This window comes from Anabrus simplex, chromosome 10, assembly GCF_040414725.1.
Source record: "Anabrus simplex isolate iqAnaSimp1 chromosome 10, ASM4041472v1, whole genome shotgun sequence".
NCBI classification, from domain to species: Eukaryota; Metazoa; Arthropoda; class Insecta; order Orthoptera; family Tettigoniidae; genus Anabrus; species Anabrus simplex.
In genome coordinates, this window is record NC_090274.1 from 43,818,913 (window position 1) to 43,836,926 (window position 18,014).

General features: G+C 40.1%; 1 protein-coding gene across 3 annotated transcripts in view; it reads left to right on the forward strand.

Moving 5' to 3' along the window:
* Positions 1-18,014, forward strand: part of BuGZ (Bub3 interacting GLEBS and Zinc finger domain protein) — a 140,754-nt gene that overhangs the window by 55,215 nt on the left and 67,525 nt on the right. For 2 of the 3 annotated variants that reach the window (XR_010861151.2, XM_067154989.2), the window contains exon 9: positions 12,489-12,611. The exons of the other annotated variant lie outside the window; for it this stretch is intronic. Coding sequence is in view for 1 of the 2 variants with exons in the window: in XM_067154989.2 (XP_067011090.1) it covers positions 12,489-12,611 (123 nt within the window). In the remaining variant the exon portion in view is untranslated. The remainder of the gene's footprint in view (positions 1-12,488; positions 12,612-18,014) is intronic. 3 annotated transcript variants of the gene reach the window in all.

The window sequence follows — 18,014 nt, forward strand, 5'->3', positions numbered from 1 at the left end:
TTGGGTTATGTGAACGAATTGGATCCATGAAATGTCACTGTAATATTTGTCCCAAATGGAAGATAATAATTGCTTTTACTCAAATAAAGTGTAAAATTTGAGGTAAATTAAGAAATACAGTTGTTACTAGAGAAATATGTATACACACTTACGGGCGTAGACAGGACTCCCTTATGTCACATTCCGCTGCTCTTGCCATCTTTTGTTTCTTTCTTGAGGAGTAGGGCTAGCACTGACGAATGGGAGTGCTATATCTGTTAATTCTCATTATCTTTGTCCATATGACTAGCGCTGGCAGTTCAGACAGCAAAATACCATGGTTCCTGGACCAGTAAATATATTATTTTTGTTGAAAGGAAAATAGCATGATCCCTGGACCAATAAATATATCACTTTATGAATGAGTTAAGGCACAAAACGAATGAGCAACATGAAGAAAACGGCACCTAATTAATTCAAACAACTTTAGTGAGCAAAGACATCATACACAAAAGTGTTGGACAAACAAAACACATACAGAGGCGCTGCGATGTAGCAGAAAAAATAGTTGTAAGGTAGTAAATTATGTATCCATATTATTCTCTACAAGTAGAATATTTCGTAGTATTTCTTATTTTACCGCAGATTTTAACACTTTATTTGAGTAAAAGCAATTATCTTCCATTTGGGACAAATATTACAGTAACATTTCATGGATCCAATTCATTCAGGTAACCTTTGTCCCGATCTCCTCTCATGGCCCGTGATTATTGGACAATATTTAGCATGCACCGACACTATCTTCCTAGCTGATGAACCATTGTTGATGACATAGGTTCAGTTATCTCAGGTCCATTATCACCACCGATGCCAGAATTGAAAACGATCTCAAGTATCAATGTTATTTGGATGAAATGTGATCGCTGACAGGTTTCGTTATCAGGCACACTGATTCCCATAACTCTGTATGCTGGGCAAGGCAGAAGCAGTACGATCAGCAAATGCACACTACAGAGTGTGGTATATGAGTGTTTCTCGAACAGACCGAGTGTGTAATGAGCACGTGCGAGGAGTAACTACTATTGGTAAGAAACTCGAGGAGGGAGATAGATCTGCTGGGATGAGCATGTCAAGTGGCGTGATGATGATCATCCTGTACAGAAAACTGTTGCCATTGTTGAACGAAGGAGAGGCCATGGACCTCCAAGAGCTATGTGGTGGTGAACCGTTGAAACCACCTAGCAGAGGAACGATATATCTGTTGCCCAGATACAGAAGCGGAGAGTATACAGTCTACGGATCAGAAAAGTGATAGTTAGGAGAACCCACACTGTGGGCAAATATGCAGCCAGGGAAAGGAAGATTATCTATCTTACACCCTATGTACATTCTCACCAACTCAAAGATCATGTGTTGAGACAGATCTTTTGCCCTACTGTCACTGATACATTATCGTTAATGTCACACACTCAAGGGCATTCTTAACAATTACTGAACCACTTACAATCATTTTTTAATGTAAAAGCAATTCATATTATCAAATCAACTCTTGGTGAAAGATAACTCATCAGAGGACTTAAACCTTTCAAGCAGTTATGACGGAATAAATCGTCATACTCCCATGGCTTTCTAAGTGGCCATGATGGAATATTCCATCATCACATTGTAAATGTCCTTTGGCGATGGGTACGACGACTTCTTCTGCCGAAAGATCCGAGATTGCTTTCCTTTGTGCGTGTATGTTAGTTTTGAGCTTTGTCTACAGCAGCACTCTCCTAAAACCACATGACCGGGCGAAATGTTTTCTTTCCGCATCCAGCTGGCAGCCAGCCAGTACCGCCTGCCATGCTGCTGAGAGTGGTAGATAGTGCATTATGGCAGGTGCAAGCGGAGCTCGGAAACTTCTGCGTGGGGAAGAACTTTTTGATTTATTACACTGTGACAATTTGGAGAGCGATGTGTCATCTGTTAGTGAGACTAATGTTGAAATGTCAGGAGATAGCAAGTGCAATGGTGAAAGTGAAAAGTGAACGTGACTGTAGCAGTGATATTCAGCTCTGTATATAGACAAAGGTAGGATCTGAATGGCCGAGATTTACATTTACAGCGCAATCTGGACTAAATGTACAAATTGAAGTCTTAAATAATCCGCTAGAATATTTTCATTTGTTTATCACTCGTGAATAAGCGGAATTAATAAGTAGGGAAACCACCCGGTATGCTCAACAGTTTTTAGAAAGCACACCAACCTTGAAACTATATTCGAGAGTGAATAAGTGGACTGACACGAATAAAAATGAAATTATGACTTTACTTGCATTCTTTCTCTTGCAAGGCATTCATCAGCTACTTTTCTTGTAGGCAGATATTACAAACCCCAATATTTTTGGAGCTGTCCTCTGAAAGAAGATTTCATCTCCTCAAATTCTTACACTTTGTCGATAACGAAGCATACAATGAAGCCACATGTGGTCCGAAGAAACACTACAAATTGAAACCTACCCTGGACCACTTGAATAGCAGATTCCGAAGTGTGTACACACTCGCAAGCGGTGTGTCTGTAGATGAGTCTCTTATGTTGTGGAAGGGATGTTTGTCGTGGAAAGTTTTCGTACCGTCAAAGTTCTGTATCAAATCATTTGAACTGTGTGAATCTAAGTCGGTGGTTATGTGTGGAATTTCTTGGTGTATATAGGAAAAGACACCCAGTTTGATACACAGAGGTCTTATGGTGACGATGGGATAGGAAAGGCCTAGGAGTTGGAAGGAAGCGGCCGTGGCCTTAATTAAGGTACAGCCCCAGCATTTGCCTGGTGTGAAAATGGGAAACCACGGAAAACCATTTTCAGGGCTGCCGATAGTGGGATTCGAACCTACTATCTCCCGGATGCAAGCTCACAGCCGCGCGCCTCTTCGCGCACGGCCAACTCGCCCGGTCGAAAGTTGTTTTGCAACTCATGGCACCGCTTCTAAACAAAGGGTATCGCGTAACAATGGATAACCGATTCTCGAGCCCAGGTTTGTACAACAAGCTGTGTGATAAGGAGACAGATGCAATAGGTGCGTTGCGTCAAAATCGACAGTGTGTTCTGTCGGAAATAAAAAACAGCACATTCAGGAAGGGAGGGGGAAAAAAATGGCAGTTTATAAGGGGAAACTCGTGATAATGAAGTGGAAGGATAAAAAGGATGCATGCCTCATAAGAACTACGCACGATGATACCATGATGTCGTGTAGGGAGAGAGGGAAAGAAACGAAGTTAGCTATTGACTACAACTGTCAGATGGGTGGAGTTGACCTGAGTGATGCGTATCTTGTGAGCTGTCGAAGTACTCGTAAAAAAATAATAATAATAATGAAGTACTACTGGAAGCACTTCTACCATATGCTGGACATATGTTGCCTAAATGCCTACTTGTACAAGAAGTCAGGAGGTCAGGATACCAGTTTAGAATTCTAGATGAGACTTAAAGAGAATATCATAATGAAGTACAATAAACTTGCAAGACCGCAGCCAGGCAGACCTTCGAAGACTGCTCCCCCAACAAGAATCAATTTCCTCACCATCCCTCATACATAGTTGCAACAGCACGCAAGGAAAACCCTACTCGGCAGTGTGTTGTATGTTACCGAATGGGACTGAGACGAGAATCTAGGTATGAGTGTGAAGATTGCAAAGTAGCCCTGTGCGCCGCACCTTGCTTCCAGCACTACCACACAGTTGTGGACTTCTGAGGACTACTTTTACAGAATTGGAAGCAATGCTTAAAGGTTGATGAATACAAATAAAGTATTGTAAAGTAGAGAATAAGTGTTGTGATCATAATACCTAAGACAATTTCTTTTATCCTGTAAGCAAATAGGCTATGTCGTTTGAAGAGTAGTTAGTAATGTAATGCCGACTGAACTTTACTGCGGAGGCTTCCTTGGAACTGTAATAATTTTTGGTAAGTTGATAATGAGTGTGTATTTTCAAAAATCTGTTAAAATACTTGACTACACAAGAGTATGTCATTGTAGATTTTCCATTGCTTTCCTCTCTGAGCCAGATTTTCTTTCGTTGCCCTTGTTACTGTAATCGTGGTAATAGCTTGAAAGTGAGACTTTGTTTTTTAAACCTGATCAAAATACCTGACCAATTAAAAGTATCTCACCTTAAGTTGGCAGTAATGGTGTTCTGGTTGCGCTACAAGCATAGCCAGCAGTAGGCTTTTACTAGATGTCAAAAATCGAGAACAAACCATGCAGGCTGAAAGATTCTACGAAGCTTTAGTTTGGGTTATACTTTGTTAAATGGCAGTATCACTGCCTAAGTCAAAGATGTGTCATATTTTCCAAGCACTTCCATCTCAGAAGATTGTCTCCGATATATCTCTGTAAACATGACCGCACAACATAGAGATGTTTGAAAGTAAGCCTTGGCACTCTTTGAATTCCACAGAGTCTACTAAATTATCACTGGTATTATTTATTCATAGCTTTTGCCATTACCAGAAACATGTTCTGCCCCATTTAATTGTGTAAATTGTTCTGTTTTTGAAACAAGAATATGTATAACACCAATTGTTTGACAGTGAACATGGTCATTTTTTAAAATAAGAAAATTATGCTAACAAACTGTATTTGACAGTCATATACCAAATTATTGTAAAGAGTCAGTCCAGTCTAATGCAAAATACAAGCTTACAAATAACTGTTGATTGTAGGGGGAAATGTTTGATAAACCTTGAAAAAACCCAAACTAGAGTGATTAATACCGATTTCATAGTCTAGACCGGAATATGTTAATGACAATAGAGCATTCTACTTGAGGACTGCATCATACGAAGATGTAAGGTTCCTTTAAACTCTTTCACTGCTGGATTCTCAGATGGGACCGTGTGCCCCCAGTACTGGATTTTTTTGCTTACCGTCAACTCTCTGTTTATAAAATCCGTTGGTTTCTTCTGCAACATTCATTAAATTATCTTGTTCTCAAAAAAAGTTCAAGTTACTCCAGTTCTGGGGACTCTGGACGCAAAAGAGTATTTAGCATATCTGGATTCAGGTCCAGGAATTGTGTGCTGTTGGCTCAAACTCGGCACTTGACCCTATGAAAGGCACTTCAACTTCGTGACCACAGGTGTCCTTATACCATGGTACTTATAAATCACTTCCACTTTCCAAATTTTGCCAACTTTCACTGCATCACTGTCACCATTATCAAAGTACACATCTGAATTGAACACTTACAAAAATGAAAGAATTTCTTCAGGGCACGTACGCCAGTCACAAATGGAAGCTGTACTGCTCGGCAGTATGTTCACGTAAGGGTAGTGGAAGATAAACAAGGGCTGTTTCTTTGTCGGTGGCAACACTTGTTTGTATACCAAAAATGGAACCATTCTTGCTGGGCTGAGTGGCTCAGACGATTGAGGCGCTGGCCTTCTGACCCCAACTTGGCAGGTTCGATCCTGGCTCAGTCCGGTGGTGTTTCAAGGGGCTTACGTCAGCCACGTGCCAGTAGATTTACTGACACGTTAAAGAACTGCGGGACTAAATTCTGGCTCTTTGGCATCTCCAAAAATTGTAAAAGTAGTTAGTGGGGCAGGACATAAACCAAATACTATTGTTACATACCAGCCCTGCGGTAGCTCCTTTCCATACTTTCAGGAAGGGGCCGGTAACTCGGACGACCTGGAATCTCCTGTCCGGCCTGTGGGGTGGGGCCGGCCTTTCCGTTTATTGTTTTCGGCGGCTGGCTTACCTGTGAGTTTCTTTGAGATTCAGAGGAATATTCTGCCTGTAGTGACATCGTGAAATTTATGGATCAAATCACGCGAGCTATAAAAAAGGGAGGCAAGCCTTGGACAGTCGGAGTTGGACTCAGTGAGCTGGGATTTGGTGGCTGGGCTGAGGGTGACGGAGGTATTTGCTGTCTTCAGTGTCCCGCGGAGGTCTGAACGAGGAGGTGCTGTTGTAGTGTCGGAGAGACGAGTGGGTGTGTAACTGGAGGCGACAGAACGGTAGGCTGTACTGTGTGATGATGTATCTCTGTGGACTGTGAATCGCTGTGAGCCAGCGAGGAAACATGCTATCGTGAGTGCGAGGATAAAGGGACCTGTGTTAATGTTCGCCGTTGTGAGTATCGTCCTGCTGTTGAATACTGTTGAGCTGTTCAGTTGTTCACTGCATGGGACTGTGCGAAGTACTGGACTATCATTGGAGTCGACCCGACGAACAGTCGTCGTGTGTTGTATAGCCAGGGGCGCTGTGTTCAAATCCAGCTCTGTACGCACAGTGGCTGTAGGAGGTGACTGGACTTGACGAAAAGTGAAAGTAAGGATTAGTGTCCCAGGTACAGGAACGGACTGGGCCCTTGCTGCGCCATAAGGTAGAGAGATTTGTAAATAGAGTGGTAATTAGTAAGTGTGGCCATTAATAACTGGTTAGAATTGTTTGTGTTAGAATGAATATATGTGTGTGTTGCGCGCAACGCACGTGTGCGCATTTATTAGGTCATTCTGAAATAAACTAGTTAATGAAACAGATGGAGTTTTCTTTGTAACAATTTCATTAGGAACCAGTGTTTCTCTCATATATACACACACATTAGGGTGTTACCTCTGGGCAAGTTGGCTGTGCGGTTAGGTGCGCGAAGCTGTGAGCTTTCATCCGGAAGATAGCAGGTTCGAACCCCACTGTCGGCAGCCCTAAGGATGGTTTTCCGTTGCTTCCCATTTTCACACCAGGCAAATTCTGGGGTCGTACCTTATTTAAGGCCACGGCCTCTTCCTTTCCACTCCTAGCCCTTTCCTATGACATTGTTGCCATAAGACCTATCTGTGTCGATACGAAGTAAAAGAGATTGTAAAAAATAGGGTGTTAACCATCCTACCCCATAGTACCTGGAATAGTCCATCCAGCGCTCCACAAATGCGCTGTGCTGTGAAGAATAGCGTTGACTGTGAACGACTGGTCGAACAGTTAGTCTCCATGCAAGTCAAATGTGCTTCAGAACCCAACATGATGAAGGTGATGGTGAATGAGGTGTACGACTATGATGGCATTGCCTTAATGCATACCACACACCAAGGACAGACCGTGATGCACCATATTACTGTTCATTTTTGGAACATTACCTACGACCAGCGTCGCGCAAGAAGCAACGACACTTTCTGCACATACCTCCCATCATTTTGCAGGTGGCTGATTTATATATTCGGCGGGGCAAGGAAGTGCTCTATCTTCCACCTTATTCATTGGACTTAAGTGCCTGTGATTTTGATTTGGTACAGAAGAGGAAGGAACTCCTGTTCCTGAAGTTCTACTCTCCATTTGTATCATCCAGAGAACAGGCATTGCTACAAGGGATGCTAAGACTTCCACAGCGCTGACAACAGTTCTGCTGGGGACTGTAGACGTTTCATAGAGGTATCTCTTTTGTATCAGTTGTAATTCATAGTTGTCACTAATAAAGAAACAGTTCGCATATATATTCCACACCGTTTAGACATAAACACAGAAACTTTTTTGAAAACGAAGTCAACAGACCACAGCAGCATACAAGTCTGTTTCCTGCAAATCTAGTTTATTCAAGTGCAGCATATTGCGCACAATATTAAAACTCTACCTCAGCACTTGTGGACCATTTGTCATTGCTCAAGTAAACTTGACTTGAGCAACGAAACTTTTATTGCTTTCATGTTTGTCCTTGTTTCACTTTTCTGTTACTCTGTCTTCCCTCTCTCACTTCATTTTATGTTTTTCCTTTGTGTATGTTCCTATCTTTGTTCTTGGGCTTCCTGTCTTTCTTTTTTATCTGTACTCTTTCATTTCCTCTTCGTTTTTTGTGTATTTTGCAAGAAGGAAATTCTCTGACCAAAATAGTGTTTAGACTACCAGAAATAAGGTGAAAAGTTTCAGGATATTAATTGTAAATTGGAGTAACAGTCAAGAAAGCAAAGAGAAATAGCATCAGTGGATGGACTGGATTCTTGAACAAATTAGTACATTATTGTTTGTGGATTTGGTTCGTGCACTTGTCTGGAGAGTGGGGGATTTGGGTTGGAGCCCTGAAGCAGTTGCAGTTTAAACTCTTTCTTAATTTTAATGAATGAATGGCTGACTTAAGGTGACCATATACACAATTTCATTTTTTTTAAATACAAAATTTCTTGAGTTTTCAAAAATGTCTGGTTTATATCTGTAACATAAATATTTCATACTTAATTAAATGAATCATAATCATCATCCTTCCACTTGGAAATATGGCTACATGTTTGATCATTCGTATGGTGACAATATTATGGGTACAGGAGATGAGACTTTACTTTTGGACAAGCAAATCTATAAAAATAAATAACTTGGGAAGTAATATAGGTAATCATTAGTGGTTTGGTTCTACAAGTAGAGAATTTTTTTTTACATATCTAATACACCTTGATATGCACACCGCACCATCAGTGATGTGGCAGACATCGAAACTGTATTCCACCTCTCCATGTGTTTCGTTGCATTGCAAATGCAGCATTCGAGCAGCTACCACAAATGCTTCATTTAAATGTGAAAACTGCATTTAATGTGAGAATTTTTAATTAAGTAGGCATCCCAACATACAGCTGGCCTGCGAGATAAGTGTCCCATCTGTCTTCTTTGAAGGTTAGGCAGCTCGGACGGCTGTGCAACAGCACGTGTCCTGCTAGCTGCCTCTTAGGCTTGTACGACGTTTTCGGTTGGAGTCTCAGCTGCAACTAAATGACGATGTTCCCCATGTTGTACCATTAACGATGTGCATATAGAGGTGTATTAGGTATGTAAAGAAACATTTTGATTATCTCTATTACTCCTCAGGATGTTATTTTATTGTACATTCAAACCAGACACCCTGTACGTAAAATATCCAAGTCACTTCATCGCCTCACACTGTGCTCATCTTTCACAAATAAGAAGAATTGGCGACGCTTTGATAATTTGCTCATTGCTTCGCAATACATGTCCTGGAATAGCACGCAAAGCTCTCCCTCATTTGCAGTCTTCAGCATGGTTTTCAGAGCATGGACCTTCTTTAAATAGCCCCCAAATTGTAGTCACGTGATTGTAAGATTTTACAAGTGGGCTTTTCATTTGGTTCGTCGTCCCCTTCCCAACCACTTGTGTGGCAAGCCACAATTAAAAATTTTCCTTGCATGAGTAGCATAGTGATGAGGTGTATGCTCCTGTTGGATTAAGTAATAATATCACTTTGCATCATTGGCACCACAAGTTCATGAAGAACTTCACAGTATAATTCAGCATTAATAGTAATCCAATATCCATTGCACAGCAAGTTCGTGTATTTAACCCTGATGGATGGAGATCCAGAGGATGGCCAAAAAATGCTGAAAGAGATACTGCATAGATTGTGAATATGAGGATACGCTGCATGTTGGTGTACAACCTGTTGGTACCATAGACCGGACGTAGTAGATGGCGCGGTGAACACTGGCAAATGCTCCATCTTGAGAAGAAAATGTCACGGAGGAAGAAGGGGAATCAGCATATACCCTCAGTGTGGTGGATTTAAATGCCTGGTCGTCTGTGTTGCGGGAGGAGTTCTGAGCGTGGTGTTTAAACTTTCTCAGATTCGTGCAAGGCTTTATTCAAAGCAACACAACTTTATTATTGAAATCCAAAAAATAGTACCATTGGCACTTATTTTTTATTAGGACATAATCGGATAAATTTTGAAAAGTCGGAGGGTTCCTGATATGTATCGACTGCCTCATTGTTGTTCAAATTCATAAAATTACTAATTCATTCAAATCTCTCCATTGAAATAACAGAACCGAAAATTGGCATAGACAGAATATAGTTTTTAGAAAAATAGCTTCGTAGCGTAGGCTTTTGTATTATACACATTAGCATTTAAAGAACAATCGCAACATATATCTCGTCCTTTGTGACTGATTCCCAATCCCGCATTCTGAAACAAAGTGGTAATAAGCCCCTAGATCGGATTCGTTGCTCAGCATATGAATTTGTTTCACAAACTATTAGTTCCACTAACTCATCCGTAAAGAACATCTTGAAAACCTTCACAACATCACATTCCGCAACTGCTTCATACTGAGGTCCTGGCTTCCCTATAAACTGTTCTAATTGACCCACGTAATTAGACACGTTTTCCCATCGAAATGTATTAGCCGTGACATGCACATTACCATTCTGCGCACTATCACCCATATCTGATTCTGAACCGAGGATTTTGCCTACAGCGATGTCATTTGAAGGTGCACAAATACATTGGCCTCATGTCAGTAGACTACTGGCATTTAAAAGAACTCCTGCAGGTCAAAATTCTGGCACCTTGACATCTCCAAAAATTGTTGAAGGTAGTGGGACGTACAAACATTATCTTACTTGCCATGTGAAATCTAATCGATGCCATAAGCTCGCGTTTACGATCAAGTCAGTTCCCAGAAGAAACTGTCTTTATATTGGTCTGTTTTCAAACCAACTTTGGTGTGTGGACATAAAATCCAGGTGGACTCAGAATATATTATCATAACTTGGAAATAACAGACATGAAAATATGGAGAAGGATTGCTGGTACAAACACCTGGAAGCAATGGCAGGAGAGTACTTAGAATGAGGAGATAAAGGCTAAGTTTAAATGAACTAGATGAATGAAGCTGCATGCATAAACTGGCGTTGGTGTATGCTCCGTTGGCAATGGCTGATATAGAGAAGTCCTCCTTCGAAGAAAAGTATGTTCCTCATTATGAATCTGCAGAGCAACCATCTGCTTGCTTTATACTAGGAGATTCCTGTATTGTTCATCTTTGCAATCTCCAGTACCTTTAACTGTAGCATTTCGTGCGGAACTGTATAGCCATTGTTTCTTAATCCAATTACATATTTTACAGTTCAGTTCGTTCTTTCATTTCCTGGATAGTAATCTGATTTTGATTCCCGAAATAAGGCTGGTTTTTTTTTTTGGGGGGGGGGGGACTCTGCATGCAACTGTTCCTCTTGTTTAAGCCAGTAGCTTACATCTGATGGCTCTACACGAAACTCATATTATGCAGCATGATCACCGTTGTTTTCTGTTATAATGCCATCACAGTTGATTTAAACAGTGTGATGTAATTATTGATTTTTTTACCCATCACTAACCACTGTTCACACTGTATGGAAAAATAGCACAGAGACTGGTATGTGTTATAGACCAAGTATGTATTTTCTGTGTGGTTACTACAAGCGTAATAGCACTGTATACATAACTAATCAACAGTTATTTAGTAGCTTTCCAAACAGTCCCTCCACTGCAGTATTCGATCGCCACCTGGATTTTTCCACCACGTGGCAAGGTATTTAAAACTATCGCATATTGGCAGTGAATGGGAGTGCAGCAAAATATCTGGCATTGAAACCATAGGATTTTCGGAAGTACAGTGAAGATGTTCAGTCTCTGAGCAGCTGACTTTCACTCCATTATCTTCTAGCACTTTCACCTTGTGAACCAACACCACAGTGTCGCTGATCAGTGTAGCGTCATCAACTTACAATAGTGTCTTGGAAGGGACATTTGCGATTTCCAATATCAGAAAATTCATGACAGTGATAAAAAGTTGCGGGCTATGAATTCGTCCTGATGGACAACTTTGACGCGAATATATTTTGATATACCTCCAGTGCATCACATGAGGGTGTGCTTCGCTTTCTTTTATATATCCTGGATCAAACTCTCACAAGATTCTGGAATACCTTGAGCTCATAATGCTGCCCAAATTTGATCTCTCGGCACTCTGTCAAATGCCTTCTTAATATCGATGAAAACTGTGCATGTGGTTTTTTTTTTTTCTTTTTTTCATTTTGGTATTTTTCATCAGAGTCCTCTTGGCTTGAACTGCATCTACATTGAACTCTCCCACACATAGATGACTGAATACTGTGATGTAATTATGGTGGGAAAATTCTTGCATCTTTTCCCCCTCAAAATTTCCATTAAGAAATTAAGGGTCGAGAAAATTACCTGGGTAAATACGGTAATTCTCACAGACTTGCTGATTGAAAGGTGAAATGCATAATATTCTGTATGTATGCCTAAAGTGAAGCTGAAATTTTGTTAGTTTGTAGGTTATGAAACTATAAAATATTAACAAAAATATACGTAGATGTATGCAAAAAGAAATTTGTGTATATGACCACCTTAAGAAAAGTCTGGAGAAAGAGATAGGGAGTTTACTTGTGCAAACAGGTGCGGAGCTACGGTAGATGGTGGGGGTATTTGTACTAGAGTTTTCATTATGTTATGCTAAAGGTAATGGAAGCAGATAGGCACAACAGTTTAATGATGAAAATCTCTGTAGATAGGAAGCTGATATTTAATGGTTGATAAATAATTTTTAGTATAAAGTTAAAATGTATACAGAGATGAATTTGTTGCATTAAAACATGTTCTGTGTTGTCCATAACAAATAATTCCTAATTATTACTACCAGGAATTTAATAATGGTTGCTACTATCTGATCCTTATCTCTCTCCAGTTTGTGCGTTTGTCGCCTTTCCACAAAATTTCTGGGGATGGTTCCCCTTGCATCCAGAAGCAGACCTCTTACGCTGATGTTACTCGCATCGTAGGTTCTTTGGATGAAGGGTATTGTTGGCTGGTACTTATTCTTTTTTTCTCTGTTTACGTTGTATGATTGGGAAATCTGTTTTGAAATGGTTCACATAGTAGCAGTTTATATGGACTATATGGCTTTTTTGCTACAGATTTCTATGGTGTTATGCTATATATTAATGTTTTAAAAACAATTTTGTCATTTTTCCCTTTTCAGGGAAGACTTTTTAGTGAATCGGGGAATTTTGTTAATGACCTCTCTCATCTCTTGTCCCTGTAATATATTATTATTTAATAATGGAAATGAAAGGAATGAGAAACCAATGAAGACCAAGATTACAATGAATGGAAGTATGAGCTTGAGACAGCTGAACCTGACTGATATGTAGTGATGAGTGAGAAATAGTGGAGGGGTACGGTAAAATGTCAAGAAACCTTGTTTGACCTAACCTGTTTTCTAGTACAGTGAGAGCATTTGAACCAAGAACCAGCTTTACAGTTTCTTTCCTATCGATGGGTGCGACTGTTAATGCCATGTGTTGGCGGAATTCATCATTGTTGATGAACCATACAACAGCATCAAGAACTACTTTAAGAAGTTTGCTCCTTACCAGCATTACGAAAGGACATTCTTAAATGGCCTACCTTGATTTTGGCACCTTCATATTAGCGACCGGACTGCTCAAGAGGAGCATATTCAGCGGAAGATGTAGGCTTGAGCAAAACATATATTTATATTAAGATAAATGAATGAAAATTGCTGAATGGTCTTACCATTATTACCAGCACTTCTCAGTGGTGTGCTATGTACAGATTCGATTGCCTTGCAACTGACTCGCAAAACCCTTTCTCAATGATCTGAATTGAGTGAACCCATTTTAATATAGATAATATTTAACAACTTTAAATTAATGTAAAGTTGCTGTAGTTATTGTTCATAGGCTTACCTCATAGTTCGATGAATTTCTATATTTGGGGTTGTTTGTTACATTTAACATTATTACGATTACAATTTTGCAGTTTGATTGTAGGTTCATTTTCCGAATGGAGCTTTATCATTCCAAGGAGAGTGCTTGGATTTTAGTAGTCGATGCAGAAACATTATTTTAAAATCCAACTCAGTGGGCTATGACAGATATTCAAAAGGCAGCAGAAGTTCAAACACGATCTCTGTAAAGCTTTTAGCAGATTGGAAAGGTATGAGAAGAATTAACAAATGGCACATAATTGCACATGTAAGAATACTAAGTCCATTGAGGAACTAGGAGTGCACGTGCTCTGCAAAGAATACTCCCTTATCACGGGTCATAAGGAAGTCGGCTATTTACCTCCCATAAAGCCTTGCATTGCGACATGTCTTTCTACACACACACACACGAACGTACGTACGTACGTCTGATCCTCCCTTCAGTCTTCTGGCATGCATCTCTGTTTCAACAATCAAAGTTTATGACGAACCCCTTGCCAAATTTTACGTACCTCTGAGGTTTATGATGCACAGTTTCAGAAACTATTCTGTGCAAGAATCTGAAAAAATAGTCACTTATGAAACGGTCTATTATCTCGGGATAATTGTGGCGTCATTAGCAAATAAGTAAGGCCAATATTATGTACTCTAGCCTTCTGTTATCATCTTTGTTTGTCCATCCGTCTGTCTGATTCACAACACTATCCACGATTCTCTCCTGTCGCCTGAAATCTTCTGTTTCACTTGAGTTAATCACCGCTTGTGTTGGCCGTGTGGTTAGGTTTCTGTAGCTGTGAGCTTGTATTCGGGAGGTAGTGGGTTCAAATCCCACCGTCTGCAGCCCTTAAGATGATTTTCCATGATTTCCCATTTTCACACGAGGCAAATGATGGGCTATACCTTAATTCTACCTTCCCACCAGTCCTAGCCCTTTCCCGTACCTCTTTTGCCGAAAACCTTTGATGTGTTAGTGCGATGTTAAACTACTAGCAAAAAAAAAAAAAAAAATCACTTCACATGGAATTCTGCATATATCGCTTGAAGCAAGTGGTCCTCAACTGAAATAGTCCTCTGAACTGTAATGCCTTCACTTCCACAGTCACTCAGAACATGAGATAAACTGACAGCAAGTAGTTGGTGAAATAATGTGTGTTGAATTTTCACGACTGCATTGTACTCTAAATAAACTTTCAACCTGTTAGGTCGTGTTCAGTACATATTGATGAGATGTTAAGTACAGAGCGAAAATGGCCAACCGGACACCGGTGGAATCTGAACTTACGAACTCCTGTTGTCACGTCTACAGTGAAGCCTCATCAAGATGATTCTGCGGGGGACAAGGAAAAAGAACGTGTTAAGTGAGAAAACGTACTACTGAATACACAAAGAAAAACTTTCCAACAGGGATATGGAAACACTAGATAAGATTTTTTTCCGACTTAATGGGATTTATTACGTTATAAATCTCATGTTCTTGGTCCGTATTGAACTGTCATATAATATTTATTCAAAACAATTTTTGGAGGTGTCCACCTTGTCAATACGATTTATTTTTCTTTACAAATGGAATCTTTACATTAACATAGATTCATGTCCCAACAACTGAATTCTGCAGTTTCACTGCTAACCGGCAAGCAAAACTGAGCATTTCTTAGGCTAATGGCTTGCTCCCCAAAGGTGCAATTTACCCTGTGAAGTTCAAGAATTCAAGGCCTTTTTCCATTATCACGTAACTGCAGCAAGGGCTCTTACCCGAGTTGGAAATCTCGTTCCTTCTACAAGTGATGACAAATAACATTTTCAGGGCTAGGAAAAATTTGATTGTACTAAGCGGTAAGAGCAAAAATTTGTGACGTGCTATGTGAGGTATTTTTATGTAGATTTAATACGATGAGAATCAGGACTTCAAATTTACGATGTGCTAAGCGGGAAAACATGTTAATGAGGAACGCACTAACAAGGTTTCACTGTATTGCTCTATCCAGTTGATCTATGGTGGCTAGGTCATCTTTGTTCTTTTGGAAAGGATCTTTTGTGCTAGAGTGGAAATTACTATAAGTCCATTTAAAAACGACCAAGTTGATGTTGGTATTTCCGTTATAGATAATTCCACGGAAGAACATAGCACTTAAGTATCATTTGAAAATATGAAAAGAGAATATTGATGTCTTGATGTAACATCGTGGGGGTGAATAACTCTTGTGTACTGAGCCATAGTGCACTTCATGATTTATTTCACAAAACAGAGCAGTACACAACTCACTGACGTGTATTTCACTAGGCACTGAGTCACTACCAAGCTTACCAGGACAGATGCGCGCATGACCCTCGCATTAAGCTGTGCAAAAAACATGGTGTGGCTGGTTTCTAGTTCAAATGCTCACATAGTAAAGAAGCGGAAAACTGAGAGATTTCATTTTATATTTGCTGACTTCTTTGGGAAGGTCTGTTGTTCTGTTTCCAAAATAGTGGGTTTGTTCCTGGCTGAGAGTGGTGGCATTTGAAGCTGTTGAATGTGACAACTCTGTGTTTTCAGATTCTGGCATGTTAACTCATTCACCTTGTGTTTTAACCCTTTTGCTCCCCCTTTTTTTTATGATTACAGGAACACCATTATTTTTCAAGTGATTCTTAACTCTAATACAGATTTATTGTAGAGGAATACAAACAAATATATACACACGAGTTTTTCCATTTCCAGTCTTTTCATAAAGTTAGATGTCAATCTGAGCGTGGTAGAACTTGAAGCACTCTTCCACATGAAGGGCAACACCACATCTGTGGCATTCAAACGATGACTCTTTGCAAAGGCCACGTGCTGTGCAGATCCTGCAGCGCCCTGAAGGAACTGGTTACTTCTGAGTTGATGCAATTTTGGAAATCACAGCTCTAAACTATCAATACGGGGCTAATGAAGCTAATAAACTATGACAGTTTTGGAAGGAAAATGGTCCTTCCGTTCATCTGCAGTTATTAGTAACCATTCATCTTCTAACTTTCTGGAAGATCAGGAGTTCGCAGCACGAAATTCACAAGCATAAGAATTGGTCTCATTGATAACATTACCCCAAAACTGGGGTGTTGGAAATTCGTTCCTAACCTCTTAATTCACCGGGATTTTCACCAAGACATCTTTTGAAGACAGAATTTATGTTGCAGAGAGCATTGTTATACACATCAGGAGACTGATTATTGGAATTAGTCCAAATCCACTCGCTACTTGAATTAGGCCTAACTGCTACAGCTCCCGTGGGAGATGCAAGTCCATTTCTAGTAGGTTTTACTGTATATGAGCTGGAATCTTTGTCAGAATCATCGCTGGAACTTTCCGATTCATTGCAAGTGCTTGCTTCACTTTCGGAAGCCACAAATCATTTTCATCTTTACTTTGGTCAAACCAGAATCGAATATCTACTTCATTCACCACCGCCATGTTTGTTTACAGGATCATCAAAACATTACAAATTTCGTTTTGTTTTACCAAGTTATCCTTGGAATAAAAGGCGCTAGAGAGCGCAAATTACATATCTTCGATCTATCGATAACAACAAGAAAATACAACAATTAGTCTCGGTAGCATAGTAACGAAATGACAATACACTGAAACAACACAGGTGTAGGGACGAACACATCCTTCAAAGTGCTCAACTGTTCTTGAACAGGTGGACGGGCACATCCGTCCAAGTGTATCAGTGGGTTAGGACAGTGACCCCCATTTCTGAGTGTTGTTCCGTGATATATTTGTTGCGTTTGTTTTCTTTATACTACTACTATGGGGATTCAAGTTTCCCTCTGTGGGGTGGAGGTGGTAGAATGCAGTAACTGCATCCCTTACCTATTGTTAAAGGCAACTAAAGGGAGACCCAGGGGCTTTCATCTTGGAAGCAATAGAATTGAAGAATACCAACCTTAATACAACTAAAGAATGGCAGGAAAGACAGGATACTAGTCCTGAGTCAACTCTGCCATGAATTGGTTCGTCGCTGCCACCTGGATTTGAGTTTCCTGGGAAAATATGGTCTACTTTCAACAGGATACGATCGGTCAACGTTAACTGCGCCAATTTCCACTACAAATGGGAAATATTTCTACACTTCCTAAGATTGTGGTGCCTCGAATCAGACCATCCAGCATATTATCCACTGAGTTTCCAAAAAAGAAAGTACTGTACAGTGACATCAGTGATTTTGTTTGTACGTTTGCAGAGACAGTTATGTAAACAACCTAGATACCAAGATATAGTTTGTTTTCCTCGGGTCAGAATGTAAGATATCAAATAGGTGGAAACAGATGAAACTTCAAAATTCAGACATAATAATGTTTTACGAGTGTTTCTTAAAAGAATAGACTTTGAAATCCATTTTACAGCAGCAGCGCCATTTGCCGAATGTTCCCCTGTAGTACTTCTCTTGTGTCAGGGTTGTGGATGTGCACTTCCTTTCAACATGTCACACATGTAATAATCACAGGAATGTAAGTGGG